Source organism: Pteropus vampyrus, unplaced genomic scaffold (genome assembly GCF_000151845.1).
Source record: "Pteropus vampyrus isolate Shadow unplaced genomic scaffold, Pvam_2.0 Scaffold99, whole genome shotgun sequence".
Classification (NCBI taxonomy): domain Eukaryota; kingdom Metazoa; phylum Chordata; class Mammalia; order Chiroptera; family Pteropodidae; genus Pteropus; species Pteropus vampyrus.
The window spans coordinates 3,414,815-3,442,731 of NW_011888880.1; the positions used below are offsets into that span (position 1 = coordinate 3,414,815).

General features: G+C 34.5%; 1 protein-coding gene across 3 annotated transcripts in view; it reads right to left on the reverse strand.

Moving 5' to 3' along the window:
- ARFGEF1 (ADP ribosylation factor guanine nucleotide exchange factor 1) overlaps positions 1–24,698 on the reverse strand; it is a 72,964-nt gene extending 48,266 nt beyond the window's left edge. For all 3 annotated transcript variants that reach the window (XR_002781431.1, XM_023533288.1, XM_023533287.1), the window contains exons 1-13: positions 24,567–24,698; positions 23,882–24,038; positions 22,577–22,723; positions 21,026–21,205; positions 15,750–16,026; positions 13,317–13,427; positions 10,085–10,260; positions 9,036–9,169; positions 6,485–6,719; positions 3,299–3,398; positions 3,070–3,209; positions 2,857–2,965; positions 2,036–2,237 (exon numbers count right to left, since the gene is read on the reverse strand). Coding sequence is in view for 2 of the 3 variants with exons in the window: in XM_023533288.1 (XP_023389056.1) it covers positions 2,036–2,237; positions 2,857–2,965; positions 3,070–3,209; positions 3,299–3,398; positions 6,485–6,719; positions 9,036–9,169; positions 10,085–10,260; positions 13,317–13,427; positions 15,750–16,026; positions 21,026–21,205; positions 22,577–22,723; positions 23,882–24,038; positions 24,567–24,616 (2,018 nt within the window). In the remaining variant the exon portion in view is untranslated. The remainder of the gene's footprint in view (positions 1–2,035; positions 2,238–2,856; positions 2,966–3,069; positions 3,210–3,298; positions 3,399–6,484; positions 6,720–9,035; positions 9,170–10,084; positions 10,261–13,316; positions 13,428–15,749; positions 16,027–21,025; positions 21,206–22,576; positions 22,724–23,881; positions 24,039–24,566) is intronic.
- Between the last annotated feature and the right edge of the window lie 3,219 nt (positions 24,699–27,917).

Genomic DNA, 27,917 nt, shown 5'->3' on the forward strand with positions numbered 1-27,917 from the left:
CAAACCATAAAGGGTATTACATGCCATCACAAGAAGCTGTGGCTTTGTTCTATACAAGCAAGAAAGGGGAGAAAGAGAACCAAGACTTGCATTCAGAAAGATTGCTTTAGCTAAGTGTGAGGAAAGACTAAAGAATAAAAAAGATCAACAGTTAAGTCAATTAAGATTATACTAGTCAAGGCAAGAAATGGTGATGGTTTGCCTTAAGAGAACTATGGGAGATGAGGAGAAGAGAATAAATTGCAGACAGGAAGTAGAATCAATAGGATTTAGTGACAGATTAGATCCAAAGGGAAAACTTAAGGTAACTCCCAGGATTCTAGCTGACAAATTTAGTAATGTGCTGGGGTTACTATGCTAAATAAGAAATAAAGAAATAGGGCATTCTGTTTGTCTTTTGTTTGTAGTAGGAGTATCGGGGTGCTGATTATGGAGAGAATGGAAACTGATAAATCTGGCTATGGCCATGCTGAGTGTAAGAAGCTATGCAATCGCTAGTGGAGACATCCAACAGGAAATTAAAGATATGAGTCTGGACTTCAGTAGAGTTATTTATGTTAAAAATAATACTTGAGAGTTGTGAGATAGTACATGATCACCTAGAAGTTACAAAGTAAGGGACAGAACCCTGGAAATGCTAAGATGGATGCAGGAGATAAACAGCCCATACTGATATGGCATGGTCAAACTGGGAAGAGGGACAGGACAGTGACATGAGAGGAACAGTCGTGGAAGAGTACACTGGGAGCGCGATAACATGAAAGCATTCTCTTAACAGTATGAAGCAGAAGGCAAGTCTTGTGGCCGAGAGGAGGACTAGAAGCTAGGGAGACCTCCACTTTGAAGCCATTTGATAACTCTTTCTCATCCCTAAGTAATTCAAATAAGAGTTATCTATCAGACCTTGGCAGTATTTTGTACAACACTCTATTATGGACTGTACGCAGTACCATTTAAAAATAGATTCTGTCCAGATTTAGACTGTAATCTTACATACAAGGACCAGTGTCCATCATGGCTCTTGGTACACAGTCCCAAGTACCAGACACGTGTTTGGTGAGTGAACAGCAGAATTTTAATATGAATATCTGTTTACACATACTAGACCTTGAGACTCTCACAAGCAAGGGTTGTTTCACTCGTCAAGTTCCTCTAGGACCTTGTGTACATCTGGAACACATGACAATTTGTAAATATTGACTGAAAAATTATAGAGGTATTATATGGCAACTTCGGGCAATTTTGTGAGACTGTATATGACAAAGAATATGTGTACATTTTATCAATTTTTAAATATATATTAACTCTGAAAAAAGGCATTCATCAAAAGGAATTGCTTAAGATTCAGGAAGAAATGCTTTATAGCAGAAGTAGTAAGCCAACTAAAGATAAAAGGAAATTTTTAAGTTTACAGCAGCTAAATTCATGGAGAAAGATCAACAAAGTCCTTTTCCCTTACAGTATCTCTCTGAAACAAGAGATGGGCAATACGAAGGAGAAAAGCAGCATTTAGACAAGAAAAACAGTCCAGGAGCAGGCCTAATGAAGAACTGACTTCTCAAGGTTTGGTAGAGGAGCCAGGTGGGAAAGGGAGGTTATCACCTTATCAGCATATAAAAATGAAATCAACAATAATGGATCAATAACAAGAGTAGCACAATTGCAATGGAGAACATATAAAACCTATAAAGGAGCAATGCTAGCTGTTAGAAGTTTCACACTTTGAACTTTTTGAGTTGTCACCTACTTAGGAAATATAATAGGGGATTTTATTACGGAACTAAATAACGCAAAACTGCACAGATGCACAAAACAGCAAATAAATTGTGGTGTGAAATTTAACGTGCATTACAAAGGTTTGTTTGGGATCGACTGCAGGAATAAGGGGAACCATGCCCCACTTTACTCACTGACAGGTGGTAATAAGGCAAAAAAAAAAAATAAGCTGAAGATGTAGTGGAATCCAGGACAGGGGTAGCACAGCAGTGGCAGAGGGACACTTGATCACACTGCTCCTTAAAAATCAGACACTCACAAATCTATCCCTTGTTCTATTATTTCTTTCTGTTGCTTTAGGACTTCAAATTGTTCTGGATTATCAGTGCCAGACATCTGTGTGCTGTAGCTGCCTATTCCTGATGATGATGTTGACTCCAGGGAATTTAAACTTCCGTATCTGTTTATTGTCTCAGGGTGTTTGATTTCACTTGTCTCTTGTTCTGAGGGTTTTTCCTGACCTGTAAGTAGAAAAACGGATAAATTATTCTGTCAAAGAAAAAAAATGTACAAAGTAAAAAATTCTTAAATAAGGCAAGATATTTCAATGTTGCTTAGATATCTGTTTAGTATAAATAAAGTGTTAGGTGCCATTAATACAATTTACACCACTAAAAGGAGTTCCTTTTGCAGTCCCTGTGCTGAGTGTCCACTGGTTTCCGCTCTCAGCTCATGCTTCATGGGGATCAGTTTTCTCTCAATGGACTAGGATTACTCTAGGCAGCCCCGCAGCTACGAGTTTTTCTCTAAGGGTAAACGTCAGACATAGACGAACAATTCAATCTTCTTAAAATATACCGGCTTTTGTATGTCACTTCTATGACTATAAAAGTTGCATAAATATGTTTCACTTTAATGTGATATTCAAAATATTTCTAGAAAGATCTAGAAAGAAAATGTTTGGATAACTAAGTTGGAAATTTATAATTTTAAAGCTCATTATTTGCTTATAGACAATGCTTCTTTGTCAGCTAAATGAATAAAGACATCATGAAATTGGCTTAATGGCATCTGCAACTATCCTCCAAAGTATCATTCACTTAAAATGACAAAGAATTATAACTCAAAACATCACCTTACCGAGAGTTGTCTGAGAGTTGGGATTCACATACTGATCCTTACTCCATTCAACCATACACTTCAAAATTGACACTAAGCATTCTAAACCTTTTTTCCTCAGGCTCAATTCCTAGAAAATATTTCACAATAAGAACCAAAACAAGATCTTTTAAGGCAAACACAGTGCACTTCCTCAGCAAAGTTTAAATTTAAAAATGCTTTCAGAGTTCTTACCTGGACATTGCTCATACCAAGTTCCTGACTGCCCCGTCCTTGAGCAATTTTCGATAGATCATTTACTAGTCTTTCAAATATATTTGCTGCATTTAAGTCACAGTCATAGTTTACATAAATATCCACTACACTCTGAGCATCTGTAATAATACATTAACAAAAGGCATATAGTATATGAGTATATTTAACCTTTTAAATATAATAAGATAATAAGGATAATTTCAAATACCTGCACAAATCCTTGTCAATGTCTGAATAACCATCCATTTGTGGTCAAATGAGCTGGTAGAAGTTTCCAAAATGTATAGGAAAATTTCTTTAAAGAATACCTGTGATTAGGGGGAAAGGTCTGTTTAAAATATTGTTTATGATTCGTTTTTTGTTATCACTTCTTATGCAGCCCGAAGCTACAGAGAGGAGGCTGGGATCCAGGATGGTATGGAGTTCAACTCCTCCTATGTCCATCTCTGAAACATCAGGACTAAAATAACTTGGGTGGGTGACCTAAACTAGCCCATGCAGCAAGAGCACTGCGCTTCACACTACTGTTTGCTGTCACACAGCCACTACAAAAGAAATCTACAAGGATTTGGAGACCCCCTGGGTGATCATTTCTTGAACATATTGACAAAACTAATGGAACTCATAATTCATTTTTTAACACCCCAAACAGCATAAACTATGTTCTGTTTATCAGTTATGTTTTTCAGACATTATACTACTGGTCAAGCCTATTGTTCCTAGATTTAAAAGTAAATGATATAATCCACACAATAAAAAAGATCTAGTTTTCATACATACTGTTATATTTTCATAATTACTCACACAAGTGGAAATCTCTATTGTCTGAAAACTAAAAACTTATTGCTCACTATTCTTTATACCAAATAATGTCAAGCACAAAGCAGTTAATCAACCTAATTAAATAAATTTCAATTTAAGAGCTAAGAATTTTCAAATCCAAATTTTAGAAAGGTGACTGTGATCTAAGAGGGGGTGACTGAAAAAGAAAACCAAAAACAACATACAGAAATTCATATTTATGACTAACAACTTCTCCCCCCAAAATTCCCCAAACTGAATGAGGTACCCTTATAATGTGCTTTTCTTTCACAAAATTCATCACTTTTCTATTGCTTGCTTAATGTCAGTACTTCTTGTATGACTATAGCTTTAAGAAGGTGGAGGCCATATCCTTCTTGTTGAGCACCGTGTCCACACTGCATGGCATACGATAGGCATTCAATAAATATTTATGGCCACAGTTCTCAAACACTGCACCGAGGTGACCCAGAATGCTGCAGCAAACTCAGAGAGATGCTAGGAGAATTTTTGAGGTAAAAGTCAGAAGGAAACACATCTCTTAGGTATCTTGAAAGATTATTCACAGGGTCCACATTACATCAGGTAGTCCATGCTATATTCTTTCAATGACATCATTGTTTTTGCAAACCTGGGTTTTAGTAGTTGCTATGATAAAATGCAGGTACTGAATGCAAATCAGTGAGGAATAGGAAATTAGGGTAGCAGTATCCGATTCCAAGGTCTGAGAAGTTGTGCCATATCCAATAGGCACATACATTCCGACTATTTAAAACTATTTTCCAAAACAGACATATAAGTTAATGCCCATGGAAAAATCACCTTATAGAAACTCTGAAGTGAATAGTCTCATAAAATGAATCTTCATTAACAACAATCTCAACTTTGTTTTGCAAATTTAGGTTTTCGCATGTTGGGTTTTCTCCAACTGCAACACAGCTCACCCTGCATTTAAATATGTTCTATATTTCCAAAAGCATATCTATACTCATCTTGTTTTATTCCCATAATCTCCCCCTAAGGGACAATGGTGAGTGAAATAAACCTTATCGTAAAAAAAAAAAAAAAAGACATTACAATAATTTGTAATAAGAATCTACCATCTATGAGAAGACAGGAAATTTCTCAGAGTATTTCCTTTTAAATTTGTGCTTACAAAAACTTTGTGTATCAAATTTACTCTACAAAAATAGTAATCTCAAATGATTTTTGTGATATATGATTCCATAAGAATTTATATTTCACAGTCTACTAAACAGCACTTAATGAAGTAGAGTCTCAGTGTCCAAAGAATCTGTAACTGGATACATAAAGTCTTCCAAAACTGTCGAATGGCAATTTAAATGCCTGATCATCAAATGAAAGACTTTTAGCAGGTTACAGAAGCAAAAGTTCCAAAAGTTTTTTTAAGTCTCTTATCTGTAGTTTCTGAAGATAATGGGGGAAAAAACTATGTGAAAATTGCAACTGCTGTTAAATGCTTACATTATTTTAATATGGTATATGGCAAACTTCTAAAATTTGACAACATGTATGGACCAGAAATTGTTTCCTGTCCAAAAATACAGTCCAAGTTGAAAAACTTTCACTTTACACATCAAGCCCTTATTCTGTCTCATTCTCATAATAATGTACTACATAAATTTAAACAGATTATCAAAAATAATAAAAGATAATATAATTATCCTAACTACCTTGAAATTCTGGGAAAATAATTTATGCTTTCTATGGGTTAATGAATTTTTAGTCTTGAGTTACAATTAAATAAAAAATAAAAACTGAAATGTAACTTTTATATCGTATCAAACATAACATGAAGGCAAAAGCTGACCAGCATAAAAGTATTTCTAAAATATACAATGTCCCAAACAAAACTATTTTAACAAATGACAAGTTGGAAAAAGCACCTATTAAGTCTGTAAAACATAAAGTACTACTTTTAAATACAGAATTATTTGAAGGTAAAAACAAAAGATCAGGAATTGGTACACTTGTACGATATGTGCGGACATGTTTGGAAGACTCCCAAATTTAGTTTTGCTAAGTTTCTGGAAGTATTTTAGAACCACATGGTTGCTACTCTATTTCCAAAGATCTTGGGAGAAAACTTTAGGAATCTAATATATACACTAGATTTATACATCCTATGTCCTAAAATATAAGCCAAAAAATATAATCCATCTCGATCACCTCTTTAAAGTGCCAAAAACTTAAATGGCTTAAAAGTATATACATGCATACAAAGTATATAAATTTAGAGCTTTCTTTTAAGATAACCAAAACCGTGATTACATACTATATATACAATGGCAAAATTATTGTGAGGGCCTAGCTAATTCAAGACAACTATCATTTATACAACTAGCATAAATTCCCTGAAGGCAGGAAGTGTGTCTTAACTTGATTTTGCATTTCTTACCTAGTGTTTAGTGCTTTGTAGGCACATGTTAGCTGAATGGGTAAAGAAAAAAAAAACAGTATGTGACAATACACAAACATTATTTCGCATTCTGAAAAACTTTCCAGTGTATTAATAATCTGATTTAACATAAAACAAATGAAATATTCAACAATGCCTAAATGCAGAACATACCTCAATTTGCATCTTCAAATGTGTCTTGAAGTTGGACAACAAAGTAAGAAATATGGAAAGAGAAAGCTCAAAAACCTCTGGAACAGATGAGACTCCATTTTTTGAGAGTGCAACACACAGGTACTGTTTAATAGCATTAATAAACATCTCATTTGTCCTGAAAACAGGTCCTGCATTCTGCAGAATGGATAGAAGTAACTGCAATGAAAGAATCTTGGATCGTAACTCATGAGACCTAAAATGTAAAAAAGAAGGCACAGTATATGGACAAGTTTAGCGTTATGGTAACCAAAGGCTGTTCTTAAGATATTTCCTGGTACCATATACTTTCACAAACTTTTAAGTGGAGAGGAACAGAAAACTCTACAACATAAAAAAGAAAGTACAGTATAGAATAAGCTTAGACACTAATAATGGCTAATTTCATTGATGTCCTCTTGTACCACAAAATTTCATCTTTTAAAATGGGAAAACAATCATTCATTTTTAACATTTTTAACATTAGTTACTGTTCCTCTGAACAAAAAACAATTTCAAGATTTGTCTTGTTCTTTTCACGAGCATATTTCACTTTTTAGAAATCATAATGAACTTAAATTAAGTGCCACACTTAGTATATACAGGTCTAATGTACTTTGTTCCTAGTTTTGCTACTCAAAAATTCTAAACACTAATAAAAACTTTTGGTTGCGTTAACAAGTTATAGCACAACTTCAAGGTTACTTTTTCAGTAACTGTTTAAAGTTTTTTTTTTTTGAAAAATATACAAAGAGGTTTTTAGAATCTCTTAATAGCTTATGCATTTATTCCAAGAATTTTTAATAAAAAAAACTGAAAAACACGTTTTCAGCTTTAATTTAAAAACTTTTTTCTGATCAATATACTGTACCACACTCCATCCTGATCACTGTCTAGCATTTTAATTATCAGATTTCATAAAAACAATTTTTCTCCCATTGAAACAGACTTCTTAAGCCCAGCTAAGGATACTGACCCCAAGCAACTTTTCAAATGCAGGCTATACTTAAATGCTTTAGCAGCTGGTTCTTTTATTTATTCCAAACGCTATATTCAGTCACACTTACGCCATAAACTTAATTCTTCTTCACTAATAACATCAAATTTTTAAGTTATATCCTCCTTAAAGTAGGTCTTCATCAATTCAGAATGACATGTCAAAATTGTCAATTTCTGAACAAGTTATCGTTCCCACTCATGAGAATAAAAAATTGAAAAATTCTAAATATATTCTTATGAAAATAAAATAAAGTTTATATTGCAATCGGAACCTAATCCTTTTTCTGTATAGTTTATATTTTCAAAATACAGAAACGTCAATAAATTATATTTCTGACTCCAAGGAGTTAGATCTAAAAAGATTTTAGAATTTTACACTTCTGGGCCTAATAGGTGCTTCTCACTGAATCAGTACAATGTGACAAAATAGAACAAAATTTCAGAAAATAAAGTTTTTATAACTGTTTCTAGTCTTCTCAGTTGACACTTAGAAACTGAAATGTTCTAGAGTTTTTTTAATGAAGTAGTGTTGCTTCCATTTCTCATTTCATAATCCCTTTCTCAAAGCCACTCAGGCCTTCTCCAAGGTTTCTTTCTCCAAAGTTGTCCTGTTATAATACATCATGCTGCAACATTAGAAAAGCACGCCTCTCTAATAACTCCCAAAGTCAGTCACAAGCAGGAATTAGTTACACTTGAATCACACAAAAGATATTTGATGACTTACAAAAATTGCTCTTTCCTGCAATTTAAACTACGATGTGTGATGGGAATCAGACAAGTGACTACTATTGCAAGGTACTTCCTGTTCCCCATGGCAAAAGGTATGTTAGAGCATTTTCCAGACCTTAATGGATACATATTCTCTTTCGTTATGACTTTTAAGATTTCTTTCTCTTAGGTTTTATTATCTTTTAACTGGTAGCTTTCAGAAACCTAGTATGAGGCTACATTTAACAGGGCTGCAATAACTCCAAAGTTACTTAAAATACTGAAATAAGAGTTCAGCCAATCATTTGATATTTATTAAGCACCTACTACATACCAGGCACAATTCTATAAAGCTGTCGGTATGCTCTGGGAAATAGTGTAAGGTATCTACTCTAGCAGTTTTGGAACTCAGTGTTTTTTAATATAGGCTTTTTTAAAAAATAAAATAGGAAGCAGCTCCATAGTGCAGTGGTTAGCATGTCTGCTTTACACGCAGAAGGTCCTGGGTTTGCACCCCAGGTGGAGCCATGGACCAGGTGCGCCAGGCCCTAGATGCACGCCACAAGCGTGCAGGAGACGCCCCACCTTCAGAGATCCAGTTCTTAAGGGGAAACGGCAACATCCATAGGTCAGAGGTAGAAGTGGGGGGTTTGGGGAAGTAAAGAGGGGAGGAAATAAATAAATAAATAATAAAAATAAAATAGCCCTAAAATATATTTTTCAACATCTTACAGGACAATAAAAACAAAAGAAAATCCCGATATCTTACAGTAATTTTCGAGCTTTAAAAACTATTTATCAGGCAGCACAGCTACCTACTTACTTTGGGTCTGGCGGTCCATCTGACAGTGGCTTCATTGACAATTTACACAATGACCTGAATACTAGAAAGGCATCCTTTTGTAAAATATGGGAAAACTTAGCACCAGGTGAAGGTCCTGAAGAATTTCCAGATTCCTAAACGAGTTAACAATACCATGTAATGAAGACATTTGCCTATGTAAAATCATTTCAGTCTTTATATATTTTATTTAATTCAGTAATAGGTGGGGTTTTATTGGAAGGGAAACCAGATAAGGAATCTGCTACACTGTTTTTCTTTAATTTGACATCCTATCCCCACCCCAACATTAATACCTTAAAAGTGCATTCTTTTAAAATATTCCCTTTGCCAAATAAACTCTTTAAAATTTACCCAGTTTATAATATTAGTAACCAAAACTAGCACTTTGTGCCCTGACAATATATCTCATCTGCAGCCTAAACTATGCTTTCTGCTGTCACTGGGTGCTTCATGTTTTGTCCTAGTTTATTTTTTATCTGCTCTGGGCAGACAGACATGAGACAATGGAGACTGCCAAGGCAATGACGGTCAACAAGGCTACAAAAAGTTACCCCTATGTACGGGGCAATGATTTAGAGGACTTATCTAAAAAGGAAAAAAACCACACACACACAAAATATAGGGTAGGAAAGATGAGGACGAGCTATCACTACCATAGTATGAATTTCATAGTATGAATTTCATTGTTGCCTAAACAAAAGATGAAGTTCTCAAGATTTCTAAAATTTCTTTCTCATCCTATGATACTAGAGTTATCTTATAACTATGACAAGAATTTTCTCTTTAAATGTAATTTCAATGGACGGGGGTGTGGGGAAGTATGTGAACACATGAGAAACACTGGAGTTGGAAATTCAGCTATCAATTAAAGAAATAAACTGTTTTGGTTTGTATCAATGAGGAAAAAAACTCAAGTTGTTATTTTCCCAAACTGAAATCAACCAGCATCAACTGAATATATTAACCACGAGGTGCTGGGAGCCTATAAATATATAAGATTAACAGAATTTTCCCACCCCCATTTATACCTGAGTATCATTGGAAGAGACAGACAGTCTGTCATCAGGTAAGGACGGTGTATATGCAACGGAAACTGGTGTTCCTGGAATTCCATTCGCTTGAATATTTTCACTGTCGCTACCATCCTCTATAGCTCCAATGGTGCCATCTGTCCTTGCATTTATAGTAGTTCTTTCTCCCATATCTAAAACAGTAAGAATAAAAAATGTGCAAATATACCTGACTTAACTGAAGTATACTGAAAAAGCAGGGAGTATTTAAAATGAAACAGTGGTAGAAAAGCAATGTGAAGTAGTATGCATTGGCACTACTTAAAGGTTAGCATACTTACTAGTAAGTAAATATGCATTTGGAATACATCCAAATATGATCCTTAAGAAGCTATAGCAATGAAACACACTCAGCTGATGAAAGACTAACCAGGATGTGCCAAAACAGAAGCTTACTTTTAGTCTATATCAGCATTTACTAAACTAAATTGGGTTCTGATGAATGCTAATGCCTTAAGATGGTAAGAGAAATTCCTTGAAAAAAAAATACACAATTATCAAATAAGAGTTTGGAAATGCTGGGAAATAGATTTCTTTATTATAGTCTTTAATTTGCTAATACACTGAGCTCTCCAAAGGGGATATACAATATGCAGTATTTTAATTTATTTTATCACGAGCCCTCTCCTTTTTTAGAATACCTATTAATACCTCTAATAATATATATTCTTTGGAACATAGCTATGAAAATAATGGCCTCTACCCTGAATATTTTTCAGTATGTCACTCTAAGTCATCACACTTGTAATTACTATAATTGTAATTAATAACTTGTGGTAGAACAAATATAGATAATCCAAATGCCACCAAGTTACTGCAGTATCAGAACTACTCTAAGCTGTAACATGTTACATTCAAAAAGGAATGCATAGATGTCTATAGCCATAACTCAGCAGTTATCAAGGAGGAAACCGCTCCTCTCATCCTACCAATTAAAAGAAAATTATAAGCTAGGGAAATACACTGTACTATAAGGAGCACAGGTTTCACAATGTGAAAGACCTGTGTTTCAATCAAGTCTCCACTATTTGACTAGGTAAGTTATGTCATCTTTCTTTGCCTCAAGTTTCTTCATTAGCAACAAAGATAATAATGTCTATGAGGAATCGCCAAAAACCACGTGTGCACACGCACACACAAATACATAGAGAACATAATCGGTTCTCAGTAAGTGGTAGCTATTATTAATTTTGTTGATAATTGATAACATGTGCTCAATTTTTGATTGATTCAAGTAATGAAAGGACTAAATCTGCTGTTCCTACTCTGAAACTGCTTTCTGCTCTCCAAAGCAGAATATCCTAGATAGATTAAACTGGATTATTCCAAAGTATGTTGTACAATTAACAAGTGGTAAATGAAAAAGATACTCGCTGGTAAAAACCTATTTGGGTAACTCTGCACTACACAAAACACTTGCTTCCCCAGTGGACCTCTGAAGCTTTAATATGCTAATACTAAATACAATTTTTTATATGTATACATCTTACATATATAAGAATGCTTATATATAAAAAAAATTCTCTGGAAGAAGTCAAGATTTAATGATTATCGGAAATTGATAATCATTCCCCAAAGCACATATTCCAAATCTTTTTCTCTCTGCATCCAATTACATCTCCTCCCACCACCCCTCCTCCATCTTCCCTTAACAAAGGACTTTCACCGTCCACTTAGCTAAGAGGTAGGTAATTTAACACAGGCTTCCTCACTCTCCACTGCCTGATTACAAAGTTCCTTGACATCAACTATGTGTCTTTTTCTTCCCTCTCATTTCTAAGGTGAACCATTAACTCGTCCTCAAATCCATCTCTTCTTGCCTTCAGCAGTATCCTCCTCCTCTGAGTTTTTTCCTGTAATACTACATTTTCAATTCCGAACACATGGCTGGATCTTCCCTGCTACTCAACACACACACTCAAATCTTTTCATGTTAAAAAAAATCCCTTCATCTCTTGCCACACCTCAGCTACTGTCCATTTTTCTCCCTCTTTTTATCAAAATTTCTGAAAGAAATAATCAATATTCATTGATAATACTTTCCTTTTTAGGAAATTTCTCAAAGGAGTTGAAAACATTTTCTGATTTTATTTTCAGGCTTTGAAGTCAGATATTGAGTTGAAATCTTCATTTTACCACTTCCTACAAGTTAACTTAATTCCCTCAGTGCATCAATTTTCTCATTTGTGGGAAAAAAAAAAAAAATAGTAGCAGCACACAAACATCTCAGCGTTTGGGGAGGACTAAATGCATAATTCCAAGTAAAGCACATAAAATCACTTGGGCTACATAGAAAGTACTTTATAGAGTTGATATTATTCTCTATTTTTTCCCTCTAATTCTCTCTCCAATTGCCCCCGAACGGAAGTGCAGACTTCTGTTTTCAAAGTGGTGAACTGAGCCCACTAATTTACTTTCTCCTTTGATGAATCCAACAAAAATTACTAGGAGAAATATAAACGACAGACAAAATCTTTAACAACACTGGAAAACTAAGAAGGATATGATCAATGGACCAAAATCTTGGAGGAATTCCTAGAAAATATGGTTCAGATCATTTAATCATACTTCTAGAAGTATATGTGGTAAGGTACTATGCTTAGTCCTGTGCAAGATGTCATGAATTAAATCACCTTCAGTGGATTGGTCTCAAATCTAACCACATCTGTAATAAGTATTTATGAAAATGTGATTAAAATTCCTAACAAAATAACATTTTTATAATGCAATCCATAAGATAGAAACTGGCTCTATATCAACTATAACTTAGTCGTGATAATGAAGGTATAAGAAGTCATGATTTTTCCAACAAAGACAGAAAATACTCAAAACCAAATTCGATTTAAACATTTTCTAATTAAAAAGTTCAGCACATTTAGGAGGATAGAGAATACACACCTGCCCCTCTCCCACCGAACATAAAATCAAAACGTAGAATGGCATTCACCACTTTTTAATGGGGTGGGGAAAGGTGGGTTTTATGTAAAATTGTAACTGAAGCTGGAGAAAAAAAGGAGTTGTCTTCTATAAGCAAAGATATTTAAATATATTTTCTACACATACCCATTCTCACTAATTTAAGAAAGAGCTTATTTTTTTGTCCTTTTTCATTCACACATTATAAAGAGTCTCCATAGCCAGATAAAAATCCTTAAGACAGAATAAACTCATTCTGAGTGAAATGCACTACCTCCAACGACAATGTTCACCATTTCCTCTACGATGCTCTGCACGATGTCTTGTGGCTTTTCCTCACAGTCGTGGTTTTCTCCATCATATAATATGTCATTTTTAGATAATGCTTTAAGAAGAAAAAAAATCAAGAAAACATTTTGGAAACTTGTTACTAAATATTTATAATGAAAAACTTTCTTTAAAAAATGAATTAAAGCAAAAAATCAAATAGATGACACTAGAAGCATGTTAAACCTTCAAAATTTATAACCAAACCAAATTTTAAAATATTTTACAAATTCAATTTCAGCAATGATTCATTTGACAATAAATTACACAACTTATGTGAATTTTCTAGATTATTCCTTTTAAGAACCAAAACTTTTTCAAGTATTTTGAATGAAACATTTCTAATATATCTCACACCAAATACATTAATTGTAATTAAAGCTTTCTTTGATTAATTAAGCTCACCACTGTGCTCTAGGATAGTGAGGTCCGTGAAGATGCAGAGACAGGGCCGTGTGGGCCTCCACCAGTGCTTCCCGGCCCCTCTCTACTATTTGTTCCCCAACGGAACCTACACACTCAATGTAAAACTGAACTTCAAAAGTAAAGAACTCATTCCCCAATTTAACATTAATCAAAACAGATATAACTGTCAATCAGAACTTCTGAACGTAAGAGAAACCGATAAAACTTGACATTCCAGTTAGTTTGTATAGATTATTGTAGATAAAAATAGGATTTCCACTGGGTTTTTTTAAATGTTGAAAATACATCAGGAATGCTCAATTAGCACTTTAGGAGGCTTTGGGAACTGGACTCTGTTCTGGGAGCCGTTGCCCTATACCAAATGGCCTCAGACCGCATATTGGCTGATAGTGCTGCTATTTATATCCCCACCCTCACCACTATAAAGGACCACTACTCATAATTCTGGTTTCCAGAAGCCTGTCCTCCCTATTGCTCACTGATTCTAATCATTGTTTGCTGCATTCTACAAAATACTGAATGCCAGGAAACTTGATAAATAAGTATATCAAATCATTAACCTTATTTTAAAAAGAAATCCAAACACAATAGCATTTAGTCTTTTGCAGAGTAAAAACATAAATGTCTTGACAGATCATTTTTCTACCATTCTTAAGCTTTGTATTTCTGTGCTCCAGCTGGCTAAAATTAGCTCTTCTGAATATCAGTTTCAACATAACTAAATATGCACAGTAACTAAAATGTGCTTTTAAATGACTGGTGAATTAAGAGTCAATTCTCATACAAACCATCTAACAGAAAAAGATTAAAGAAACAGTAATATTTATTACACATAGGAAATGATTAGAGAAGTTAATTATTATGTCCAAAGTCACATAGCTAGTAAGTGACAGAGATGTGATTCAAAGCAAGTAATCCAACTCTTGCCAAAAGCAGGCTAGAAAAATATAAATTGCACACGCGGTATAGACTCACTCTTAGCTTGAGTCCTGTGAATACTTGGTTTTTCAAAATTATCCCTTTTAAAGTAAACAGTAAAGTATTATTAAAAATTGTCAAAAGCATCTATTTATGCCACGGCTGATGTTTATGCCACTATTAAGCTATGGAAAAGATATGGGGGAAAAAAAATCAAAAGCTGAAATTATAGAAGTGTTTCCTCAAAGTGAAGTAAAATCACAGATTTCAGATGAACTGTAACCAAGCCCTAACCATCCTTGGTCCACACAACCACAATGGACAGGACACTGATCTAAGGAGGAACAAAGGGAACCACCGAACAATTTTATAGAATAGCTAAAACAGAATGTTTGGGGGAGGAAAATGACTTCATGTGACTATTCTTAGAAAAACAGATTTGTAAAATAAATCTCTTAATTTTTGTAATCTTGTAACCTTTTTCTTATAAATTTACTTGGGAAAAATACTGTCAAAGAACATCTCGATATAAAAATAAACTAAATATTTTTTGTATGTCAGGGGTTACTCAAAAGATTTCTTTTCATATTTAGCTTCAGTACTTTTTTTTATCATATTTTCTGAGTAATATCATGATTTCCTAAAATTTTCAGTCACATTCCAGAAAACTTTACTAAACAGGTCTCTTGATTGCTGCGAAATTAATTTAAGAAGAAAACTGAAGTTCCTATATAACATGCTAACAGACATTTATAACCCTCTTTAGTAACACACATCTCCTCCAAAACAAGTCTATAAATCATACTGCTCATGAGATGCTAATGAATGCATAGTATTGTTAACAGATGTCTCGTGGGTCGAAGTAAAATTAAATTTATCACCTAGGATGGAGAAAGTCCACAATTACCACAATGTGTCTAATACCCATTATATTATATTACTTTCCACATCTCTTTACCAACAACACATTCCTACACTCTTCCCTTAATATATACACATACACCCATCCACCCAGAACCCCTTTCAAAAAGATTACTTTCAGCTGCAGTTGCCTGATCAGCTTCAGTCTGTTCATTTTCTGCACTGGAAATATCAGATCCATTTTCATGCTCTGTGTCATCCTGAAGGTTTTTATCCACATCATTTGTATGGGGATCAAGCTCTCCTTCATGTTCTTGAGATATCTGATCAACAGTCTGAGGTGGCAGGTACCTAAGGTGAGGTGATTCAGGCTCGTGCTGGCTCACGGGCGATTGCAGCAGATGCTGCTGCTGTCGATGCCTTTCTTTTTCCATTTGTTTGGCTTCCTGCAACTGGAAATAGAATAATTTCCAATGTTTGTAAAATAAGTTGTTAAAAATTTGAAGGGAGAATCTTACACAACTATAAATTCTTTACATAAAGTGTCACTTCATCTCTAGGCTTACAAATTGTAGTCCATCAGAAACAAAGAACATAAAATATATTAAAACACACAAAAACAAGTAACAGTGGTTACTGCGTAGGGGAATGGAAACTGGTACACAAGAACAGGGATGAAAGTCTTTCACTATATATGTTCTTTTGTTATTTCTGGTGTTTGAATAATGAACATGTGTTACCAACACCAAACAAAATTTAAAAAGCTAAAATACTTTTTAATAGCCTCAGAATAATAATGAGATTGTTGCCAATGGTGGACTTATCTAAAATCAAGTAAACGTTTCACTAAGGGAGGAGGAAAGGTAGATGGGGGAATAACACACACACACACACACACACACACCCCCTTCTTTTTACTTATATATACAGATACAAAGCCTAAATAGGTATGTAAGAAGCTAATAATAATGGTTACCTATAAGGGGTAGGGGTTAGGCAGGGAATTTTCAGTGTATACCCTTCTGTAGGATGTTCTTATGTCATCTTGTCCTGTGTCTTTTAATTACAAAATTAAAATTACATTTAATAATAAAACTGCAATGTACTTAAATGCCTCTGCCCAATCAGTCACCTAATAAGAATTAAAATTTAAAAAAAATCTACAAATGTTAAGGGTTTTATTTTAGGAGACCAGTCATTATTATGTATGTAATACTACCTGTAAAACTGATTCACTTATAAGATGGTAAAAGCAGTAACAATCAGGATCATTTTTTAGCATTTTACTGCTTTTAGACATGTCTCTTTTGGTCCTCAGGACCTAATAAAAATGATTCTCACAGAATTAATTTCCACAAAGATAAGTATTTTACAGTGTCAAGTATGAACATTTCATATTTCCCACTAATATACCAGGTTATGTGGAAATACCAGAATTACGTGAATTTATAAAATAAATTTGAATGAAAAGATTTTAATGCCTAAAAGGTAGAAAGAGCCCTGTAGTAGTCTACATGGTCTAAATCCCTTATTTTACAGATGAGGAAACTGATGGGATGACTAGCTGCACAGCTGGAATCAGAAAAGAATTCTCAGACCAATACTCTAGCCCATTCATGAGAAAGTCAATTTCCAAAGTAACAGCAACGGACCTACGACTTCCCATTCAATCTCATCCTTAACCTAACTTCGGCCAATCCGCACCACGGTTTAGTAGGGGAAGCATAGGCTTTGGAATCACAGACAAGCAAGGTGTCAAATTCTAGCTTTTTCTACTTATTCCGGAGTTGTAAAATCTCTAGAAATATCCTTAGGGAAAGAAAAAGAAATATTACTGTATGGAAAAAAAAACAAAACAAAACACCTTTAAACATTTTCTATTGTGGAAGTTAAATCAGTCTGCATCTCTTTTATTTTCTCTCCCCCCACTTCCTACTTTTCTATAACTACCCACAGGACAAAACGCTATATCTTTCATGACATGAAATATGTTCACAGCCTTTATCACAATTATGAATTTATTTGTATGATAATCTGTTTAAGGGTCATCTTCCCTTTCTCCGTCCCACTATGTAAGATCTTTGAAGGTCGTGGCCAAGTTGGTTTTGCCCAGCCCTGTGTAAAACTGGGTCCTAGAACAGTGCCAAGAAAGTACAAGGTATGTAATAAAAACCTGAACAAGTCAAACACATAAAACTTTTATTTCTGCCAGTAGAAAGTGATAAAATTATTTGCATTCACTTCTTTAAAAAATCAGCAAACTATTATTTGCGGAGGCAAAATAGTAGAAATAATTCAGTGTTAATACACAGGAGACAGACCGAATAGAGACTGTAGTATATCCTAGAGTACTATGCATCTGTAAAAAAAAAAAAAAAAAAAAAAAAATTGAGGAAGATCTCTAAGGACTGATATGGAATGCTTTGAAGGTATACTGCTAAGTGAAAAGAGCAAAGTACAAAAGAGTATCTGTAGTACATATGGTGGGCCAGCCTTTCAGATGGCCAATAACAATCTCTGCCTCTTAATTTTTCACTTCCTAGTAAAGTCCCCTGCCACACTGTGCCGGGGGTGATCTGGGTGACCACTTTTGATCATAAGGTAGTCACTGCAGCTTCTGTCTTATCGCTCTCCCTCTGATCATCTACCCTGGGAGAAGCCAGCTGCCACATTGTGGGCAGCCCTATGAGACCCACATGATGATAAACTCGGGCCTTTCAGGCCAACAGTGAAAAGAGGCCTTTCACCAACAGCCAAATGAGGAGCTTAGAAGCTATTCTGTAGCCCAGCAAATCCCAAATTTTGGCACCAGGGACCGGTGCTCCCATGAGAATCCAATGCCCAATGATCTGAGGTGGAGCTGAGGCTGTGATGCCAGCACTAGGGAGAGGATGCAAATACAGATGAAGCTTTGCTCACTCCCCTGCCACTTACCTCTTGCTGTGTAACCCAGTTCCTCCACAGACCAATACCAGTCCATGGCCCAGGGGTTGGGGACCCCTGCTGTAACCCAATAAAGGCTTTAAATGACTGCAGCCCCAGCTGACACTGTGATCCACTCAGCCAACTGCAACCTCATGCGAAACCAAGCCGCAAGCACCCAGCTAGGGTAATTTATCATGCAGTGATAATTAATTCAGTATAGTACCTTTTGTGTAAGAAAGGTGATACATGAAACCATATATCTATCTACTCATTTGTGCTAAAAAAAAAATGCAAGAAAGATAAACTAGAAACAAAAGAGACTAGCTACATCCAAGGGGTGGGAAAAGGGGGGGCAGGGGAGAGAAATAAAGTGGCAAGAATGAGGAGGGAGTGGTACTTCTTTAAGTGTACCTTTTATGTGGCTCTGACTCATATGGTAATGTTTAACATACTCGAAAAATAAATTCACAATTAAAACTAACCAGGCTGTGAGGGATACTGAAATAGAAAACAGGTAGTAATAAATGAACTTAATTGTATTAAGTAAGGAATAACATTATCCCATTCAAGAATGTGAAGAACTAACCTAAGTAACTTTGGAAAACAATATCTGGCGTGGATACCATAAGGTTAAGAACAAAAAGAACTAAATATAAATGCTGTAATCTACTTAGTAAATTTCTCACAGTGGTATAGGTTAGCAATTATAAAACTATTCGGTATGTATAATAGGACTGAACAAATAATGTATTATAGAAAATGAAAGCCATATTTCTCACTGTTTAGAGAGAGGTAGTTACAAATAAAGGGAGGCTGAGATGAACCCTGTAGTGTTGGACTGGAATTGGAATTATCAGTATGAACACATAGTATTTAATATATACAGACAGACAATCACATACAGGTGTGTGAGGAGTAGGGGCTAGGAAGGTAGGGTGAGTATACAGGTATATATTTCCTAGCTCTATCTATTGAGAGGGCCTAGAAGGAATAGCATCCTAGTAGCAATGAATACAACTAGCACTCAGTTTTTGGGTTCTAAACGTCATTCTCCAATCAAAGGAGTCAGGGCTCCCTGTTGAAATGGTTGACCCCAGGGGCTGAAGGATAGAAAATTCAAAATGAGCCTGCAATATCTTCAGATTCCAGAAAGTAAGGAGGTACTCAAAAAATGATGGAGCTTGTCAAAAAGACACAAAGCCAAAGCTGGAATAATTTGGGCAACAAAATAAATAGTGATAGTATAGGATTGTAAACAATAGAATAAAATCTCTATAAATACAGGTTGATATACATAAAAAATTGAATAAATAGGAAAGGATAAAAATAATTTTGGTTAATAAATACAGGAGAGAGAGAAACAAAAAAATCACCATTAAGGAAACACCACAGCAATAACTTGTTGCCAAAAGATCTACTCAAGGATACTTAAACTGGGGGTAGAGGAGTGGGATATTTGCATAGTTTTAAAGTAGGTCTTCTAAGATACCTAACTACAAAAGAGTAATTAGCAATTTTACAGTGGAAGAAATCTGGCAGATACCACTTAACCAAGTAATCAAGGTTAACATCACCAGTAATAAGACATATCAACATCATACATTCCTGACATGATGTACTGAAAAGGACACAACACTACTTCAGATACATTTTGGCAAAAAATGGACAACCTCATTCTAATAATGAGAAAACATCAGACAAAAGAAATGGAGAGGAACATGCAACAAAATAACTGATCTGTGCCCTTCAAAAGCATCAAAGTGCTGAAAGATAAGACTGAGAAATTGTCAAAAACAACTAAATGCATATCAAATGCAAAATGGGATACCGGATCAGATGTTAAAACAGAAAAAGGGGCATCAATGGGAAAATAGGTAAAATTCAAGTAAGGTCTGTAATTGACTTAATATAATACCAGTGTTGATTCCAGTTTCTGATCATTGTAAAATGATTATGTAAGATGTTGGCATTAAGAAAAGCAGAGTAAAGGGGATCTCTCTGTAATATTTTTGCAACTTTTCTATAAGTTTAAAATCAGTTCAATATAAAAAGTTAGAAGTTGGTTTTAAATTATGAAGACCTAGACAATTTTGAAAAATAAATGATTCTCTAGCGGATCTCTTACCCCCAAATATGTATTTCATCAATATAGATGTTTATTTTTTAAAGGTTCAATAAATAAATTTATACCAGAATAAATCAAATTAGGTAGTTTTATATCTACATTACACTCATCTACCAAGCTTGAGCGAAATAAAAATATCAATTCATAAACACTTCCATGAGAATGATGGCAATCAATATCATTCAAATTCTATTTGTGAACTAAAAATATATTTTATCCAAAGTCAAACAAGTCAGTAAACCTTAAAACAAAATACCACAGATCTCCAGTAAGTAGAACTGTAAATAAAAGACATCCTTCTCTACAGACACAAAAGATTTCATTATAAATTTCTGTAAACTCTTTTCTGTATTTGATGCCTGTGGTGTTCTCCACAATCTCTCTCTCTTTTTAATACTTACAGCTTGGTTTTCCATGCGTGCAAAGATAACATTTAGCATCTGAGTAAGAGTAGCTTTGGCTGTTGTCTGATTGATGAGATTTTTGCTTGCTAGATAGATATTGTAACATGTTCTCACAGCTTGCAGTACAGTTCCTTCGTGAATTTCTATGTGTTGAGATGTTACTGCTGTAAGTAAAGCCTTAAAAAGAAAAAAAGACAAAGCAATTTTCTGCATCCGTAGTTTCAGCACAAAAATACAGGAGTATCTTTACATTAGAATGAAAACTTTCAGACACCATTACCACTTTCAGGAATATACTAACAGAAGTTTCAGTGTACACTAACAAAAATTTCTACCTGCCTTGAATGTATCATCAACTGTTAAAATATTTTATGTTTTCCTCATTCTGGCAATAGTTGCCACATAATAATGTGGCAAACCCAGAACACTAGAAAACATAATAATGTGGCAAACCCAGAACACTAGAAAACCGTTCAATTGTTTCAGCCCGTTTCATTTTATTATCATTTTAGTTTATTAAAATGCATAACATTAAGACTATCACAGCAGAGCAAAGCTATGCTTCATATATCTGTCGAACTAGACTGGCAACTTTGGAGGATACACACTGTGTCTTACTTGCTTCCAAATTTTTCTGAGATCTTTCTTATAGACTGGACTCAATAAACATCCTATTGTGATTGTTGAAGATGTTTAAGCGTTTTTAGAATAAAGCATTTAAAATGATCCTAAGGTGAATCCTCCAGTAAAATGAATGTCTTTATGTTAATTTTCTTACATTAGGTTTACTTGCAATTTCTCAAAAGCAAGAAGTCAATCTTTTGTCCTTTTGTTTTACGATGCTATGCAGAGTCAGCACTGAGTATATGCTAGATAAACCATGACTGACATGAAAATGCAAACGACAGGCCAGACTGAATGGACAGCCTTTTCAGTCTAAAGATACATGACTTATGACGTGAATAGAGCAATGAAATGGAAAGGCTCAGAAAGGGCTATATTCACACATGTTGAATGTTTACAATAAGACTGAAAACACAACTGGGCGACTTTTCTTTAAAGGAGTTTAGTCACCCAGGAATATTGCAGCACAAACCCAGGACAGGGTTTAGCTGTGCAGGTTCGGCAGGTGAACAGGTGCAACAGAATCAGGACAGCTGGTGCACAAGTGTCCACATGGCTCCGGCAGACTACAAGGGTCCAGCAGTACAGAAGAAACTGGAGGGGTCATGGGGCCTTGAGATGGGACCTTAAAGCTCAAAAGATGCAACATGCACAGTTAACATGACAGAAACTGAAAAACTCTGGAAGACTCCGGGAAGCCAAGCCTAACGTAGGATCTTCAAAATAAAAGATCTGGAAATATAGTCGTCTTCTAACGAACTCTTGGCATTCGGTAACAAAATCCCCTGATATGGGGTCTGAAAAGTGCCCAAGTGACCCCTATGAGAGCTGGAAAGCACATAAAATAACCTTTCCAAATATCTTCAAAGTAAACTGTGTTTTTAAAAACAGATTCTAAACAAAGGCACTTAAATAACTCATCACCTTTATTATCTGCAGCTGGACTCCTTCGTCTGTCTGAGGACCTTGGAAACAACCACAGATGGTTTCAATAATTCTATCAATCAGTTTTTTGCCTGGTGTTGTACTATCTGGAGCATTGCCAGTCAAGTGCCCATAAGCTATAAGTTTCTGAAATGGAGAAAGAAAATAAAGATCCTAGTTAAACTAATTGGTATACTAACTAAATACACATTAAAATTACAATGTACAAACGAATATATATTAAAATTCTTTCATAAAAACATTAAGGTATAATCAAAGCCAAGGCTCTACCAACTTTTCCTGCAGAAAACTTTATTAGCTATAAGTATGTTATTTATGCTGTAATAACCACAAAAACAATAACTACAACAAAACCATCAGGCTATACTTTGAGAAAGCCAGGCCTTAGAACTTGTCTCTGATGAGTCAGAATAGCTTACTGCTTTCTATCTAAACATTACTGATACTGCTTTTGTGAAAGCTATCCTAACTCATTTAAATGACGCAAAATCTCTTTCCAAATTACATCTGTGAATATGCAGAAAACCAATTTCTACACACTGGCTGTAATAAATCACGGATCTGTTCACTTATTACCATACCAGTATAGCCCTGGAGAGAAGGCCTTAATTAGTATAATTTTAATTTTTCAAGGAAAATAAGGTCACATATTAAATGAACATATCCTTAACTTATCTTAAAAACAAATCACAAAGATATGGTCTTTTCCTAGTCCTTGAATTGCTAAATAGATATAATTCCCAAATAGTGAAAACATCTGAAAAGAGAAGAACCTCTTCATTAGGTTTATCCTACAAATATGTAGAAGGACCCATGTACAGGATGAGAGAGTTTAGGAATTTTCCTGACATAAATGAAAGTCAGAGCTATAGTCCAACAGTGAATGTAAATATTAAGCTGCCAATATTAACCTATTCTTTTATATAAAATAGCACGCATTCAGTAAAATCATTTGCAAATGATGTATGTAAAATCAGCAGCAGGTTAAGTTATATGGTTCTTGCATTTCACTGATGGAAAAAGAGCAAATCAACACTTTTCATTATTGATAACCTTAGTAACAATTTTGTGATCCACTAAGCTAACTAATGATTTTTGTTACCTTTAAACTAAAACTATTTTTTACAACTATTATTGTCTCGTGTTGGATACAAGCAACCATTTAGTTTCTTACCAAAAAGATTATTAAAGGCTTTCCTGGAAAATGTCTCAATCAATGGTGGGTAATGGTTAAGAAACACATTCAAACTGGACGGTTTTCAGCTAACACCATTTTATACACACCTGTAAACAATCTAGAGATGTACTAACTATGCGGGGACATTTGGATTGGCATGCCAATTCGAAGGGTAAGAAGTACTTGTCTGCTTCAATAAAATTTGTCTTTGATTTCACTGGTGGAAGGGTGCTTGATCCAGCTTTTGCTTCTCCATGAGGAGGACTAAAGGAAAAAGAAGAGTCTGATTAGAATGCCACATTTATCATGTTGATGATAAACTCATATAAAAACTCAGCATTTCCATTCTAAAAGGAACCTTGTTAAACCAATTTTCATCTTCCCTTATTTCACAAGAAGTTAAGTGATTTGCTACAGGTCAAAAACTAGTGGCCAGAGCTGTGACTAAATGCAAGGAAATCAAAAACTTAAACTATTTATGTAAATTAGATTACTAAATAAACATTTAGCAATCTTTCTAAATATTAATCAAAATCTAAGCAAAGACTTTAAAGTATGTTACAGTATTTCAGAAATTCCTTTATATGTTCTTTTATGAGATCTTTTGTATTTATAAGTATGCTTACAATTATAGTTCTTAAATACTATTTTAAATACTATTTAAAAAAACTGATTATAAAGATCACATGCAGAAAACTTGCTACACTAAAGTACAGATGACTGTATTATTATCTTGGCCAAGAATGACAAGTTTAAAAATTATTTTTACTAAAGAAAAGACACCCCACTAACCTCTGTTTTTCAGTTTCCACTTTTATTTCCTCTGGAGGGGAAAAAAGCATACGTTAGAAAACTTGACAAGAGAAAGATCATTAATTTGATTACAGATTTCATAAACTAATTTGTAACATCTGTAACAAATTGAGAAACATGCAAGTTCAAAAAATATCAGGTACTAAAATTCTGTTGCAGCTAAATATATTAATGTAGACAAACATGTAATTTTATAAGACTACATGAAGAATATATATTAACAATGAAAATAGGTACAATTGTGGATTACTAATTCCCAAAGCATTTCCTTAAAGCAATTTTTTTGGGGGGGGGTCAAGTAACTATTTACATTAACCAGAAGTATTAATACTAAGAACAGAATATTATGTATGCTGGTATTCAAGTCACAAAACATAAGGCACATGTTGGGGGGGGGCGGGGGATACGCAGTGCACCACTCTTGCGACTATCTCGAGATTACCAGGCCAGAACTAACTTGCTGACCATGTATAAAAGTACTGATATACAAGACACTGTAAAATACACATGTCTAATTTAATGGGAAATCGTCTCTTTACTGCTGATAAGAAATGAGGTGAATTAGATAAATCCAACCTATAACACTAAAACCAACAGCTGTTGAGAACTTATATACCAAGCATGATTACATTTTACACGTACTAACATATTTAAGCCTCATAACAACCCTATGAGGCCTGTACTATCACATCTTCATTTTAAAGATTAGGAAATTGAGGTATATGGAGGTTGAATTAACTTGCTCAAGGGCTGCATGGCTTGGGTGTGTGGCTAATCAGGTTTCACCAGGTTTTAACAGTAGGTAGTCTAACTTCAGAACTGGCTTTTTAACCATATACTACATAAGTGGCACAAGATCTCTACTGAACGTTTCTGTTAGTTCAGATGGTACTATATTATTTATTTCTAGCTCCATATTTTAAGTTATATAAGGCAAGCAACTGTTCAAACTGATCTCTATGAATACTGAGAAAAATGTGTTAAGCTTGGGTATTATAAATAACTAGCCTATAAATTTAATAACTATTAAAAGCTATCATGCACTAAGCACCTTCCACATACCAGACTATATTAAGCCCTTTATAAAGTGACTCTGTCAAATTACAAATATACAATTTGTCATAGATATACAATTTATTACTTACTCTGTGCCAAGCACTTGATGTTGGGATTTCAGTCTATTTCTCTGTGGACCCAACCTCTTTCCATTTTATCCATGGTAGTAAAATGAGTGGAAGGGGAATAATGTAAAAATAGTATCTTCAGGCATTTAAAATATTACTTAAAAATTCACTATGTCTGATATTTAAGATCTGTACAAGACTGCTAAAATTGTATAGTTCACCAATACATGTAATTAAAATAATTTACATCACTTAAAAATACAGTATGGGTGGGTAAGGGGCAAATGGTATATTTATTAACTGTCACAAATCTTCAAGAAATTTTAAAACAGTATTTTTCATTTTAAAATATTATTGTTATTTAAGAAGCTGGGGTACTGCTAAAAGTCAGGTAAGGCAGAAAAAAAGATGTGAGGCAGGGGAAGGGTAGAGGTGGTGGTTTTTGTATAAGGTGATTTTCCATTTATAAAACAGAGAATAGGGTATTCTGGTTAAGTAAATAATATATTAGTTAAGAATATCAGAGGTAGTAATAACATTTTAAAGAACACTGTGTTTTGACACCACCTGTCACCAAATAACTTGAGACCCTGAAAAACAATCTTCACTTCATTTACTAGACTATTGCAAAGGTCCCTTACACAAGCGACCTTGGGGACACTGGAGGTTTGTGACCAGACCAACACCACCACCAAGCGAGTATCGCAACATGGCGAGTCATAATCTTTTTTGCTGGTGGAGGGCCTTGCCTTCAAGTTTTAAAAACACAACATCTGTGAAGCACAATAACGCTAAGCACAATAAAATGAGGTATGCCTGTATTCTAAAACATGCATTATCTATAACTGACGTGCCAAAGCCAGTCCACCACTTCTTTCTGTATAGCCCATGAGTTTCAGAACAGTTTTACAGCTGAATATTTGCAATCAGTTTGATAAGGAACACCAACTTCGATGCCCAATGAAAAGTAATGTTATTCTCCCTAAAAGAATTCCAGTAGACCGGAATTACAAAATTTATACTCTATTACTTTGAATTTCATAATAAAAATTGGTATGTAATTACCTACATAATATCCTTGATTTTTCCTCTTGTCCTCAAAGCCCTTTACAGAAAAGGTTTGCTGATCTTTGCTCTAAAACACTAGGCTCAAAGAATCCTATAGACTCTGAACCATTTTATTCTATGATTCCATTATTTTTTACAAATCCATATTTAAATAGTCTAATAAAACATATCCAACACAAGCTATGTTGAATGTAATGTTTCTTTGCTAATTCTGATAAAACTATATAATTTATTTATTGAGATGTTTTAAATTACTCCTAACTCACTGAGTTTTACTAGTTTTTCATTTATAGCCCACAGTAAAAGAATTTTTAATGTTTCGACAAAATCTTCAAAGATTACAGAACAATCACAGTTTTTCCCACTGATTAACATAGCTAGCATGTTTTTAGCTTGCAGAGTTATCTTTATGGTCCCACAAAATGCTTACATTTTTATAGTCCCATGAAGACTGCCTGTATTCATTTTAATATATTTCCTTTTAAAGTCATTCAAGGCCACTTAAACAAAATGACACTATCACTAAAAGTAATCCAGATTAAAAGGACAAGGGGCAAAGGGAGGAAGGTAGAGTGAATAAGTATCAAAATACTGCAAGTCACAATATTATAAAGCACAGTATTTTAACACAAGTTGAAATGTTTACAGTATATGCAATATTACTTTATGTTTGTGCAGCAACACAGAGTTTAAAACTTTCCCATATACTAGCTAATTTTATCCTCAAAGGACAATTCCTCATTTTACAGATGAGTATGCATCAGATTAAATAATGACTTCAAGGTCAGACAGCTGGTAAGCAGTGATCCAGAAACTAGTTTCTCTAGTCTTAAAGTAGAGTATTACACGCTACACATTGTGCGATATTTAAGCAATCTTCTATTAAATGATGCAATTGAACTGAAAATGTCATTGTACAATTATCAGGGTAAACTTATTATAGAACTGTGGCCCGAGGACCAGCAGCAGCAGCATCACCAGGCCCCACACTAGACGTAATCAGAAACTGAGTGTAGAGTCCCCCTCAATCTGTGTTTTAACAAGGCTTCAAGCGGATTCTGATACACTACAAACAAGTTTAAGAATCACTGCCATTAAATGGTTAAAAGAAACAGGGGGAAGACAGTTGGGTTTCAGC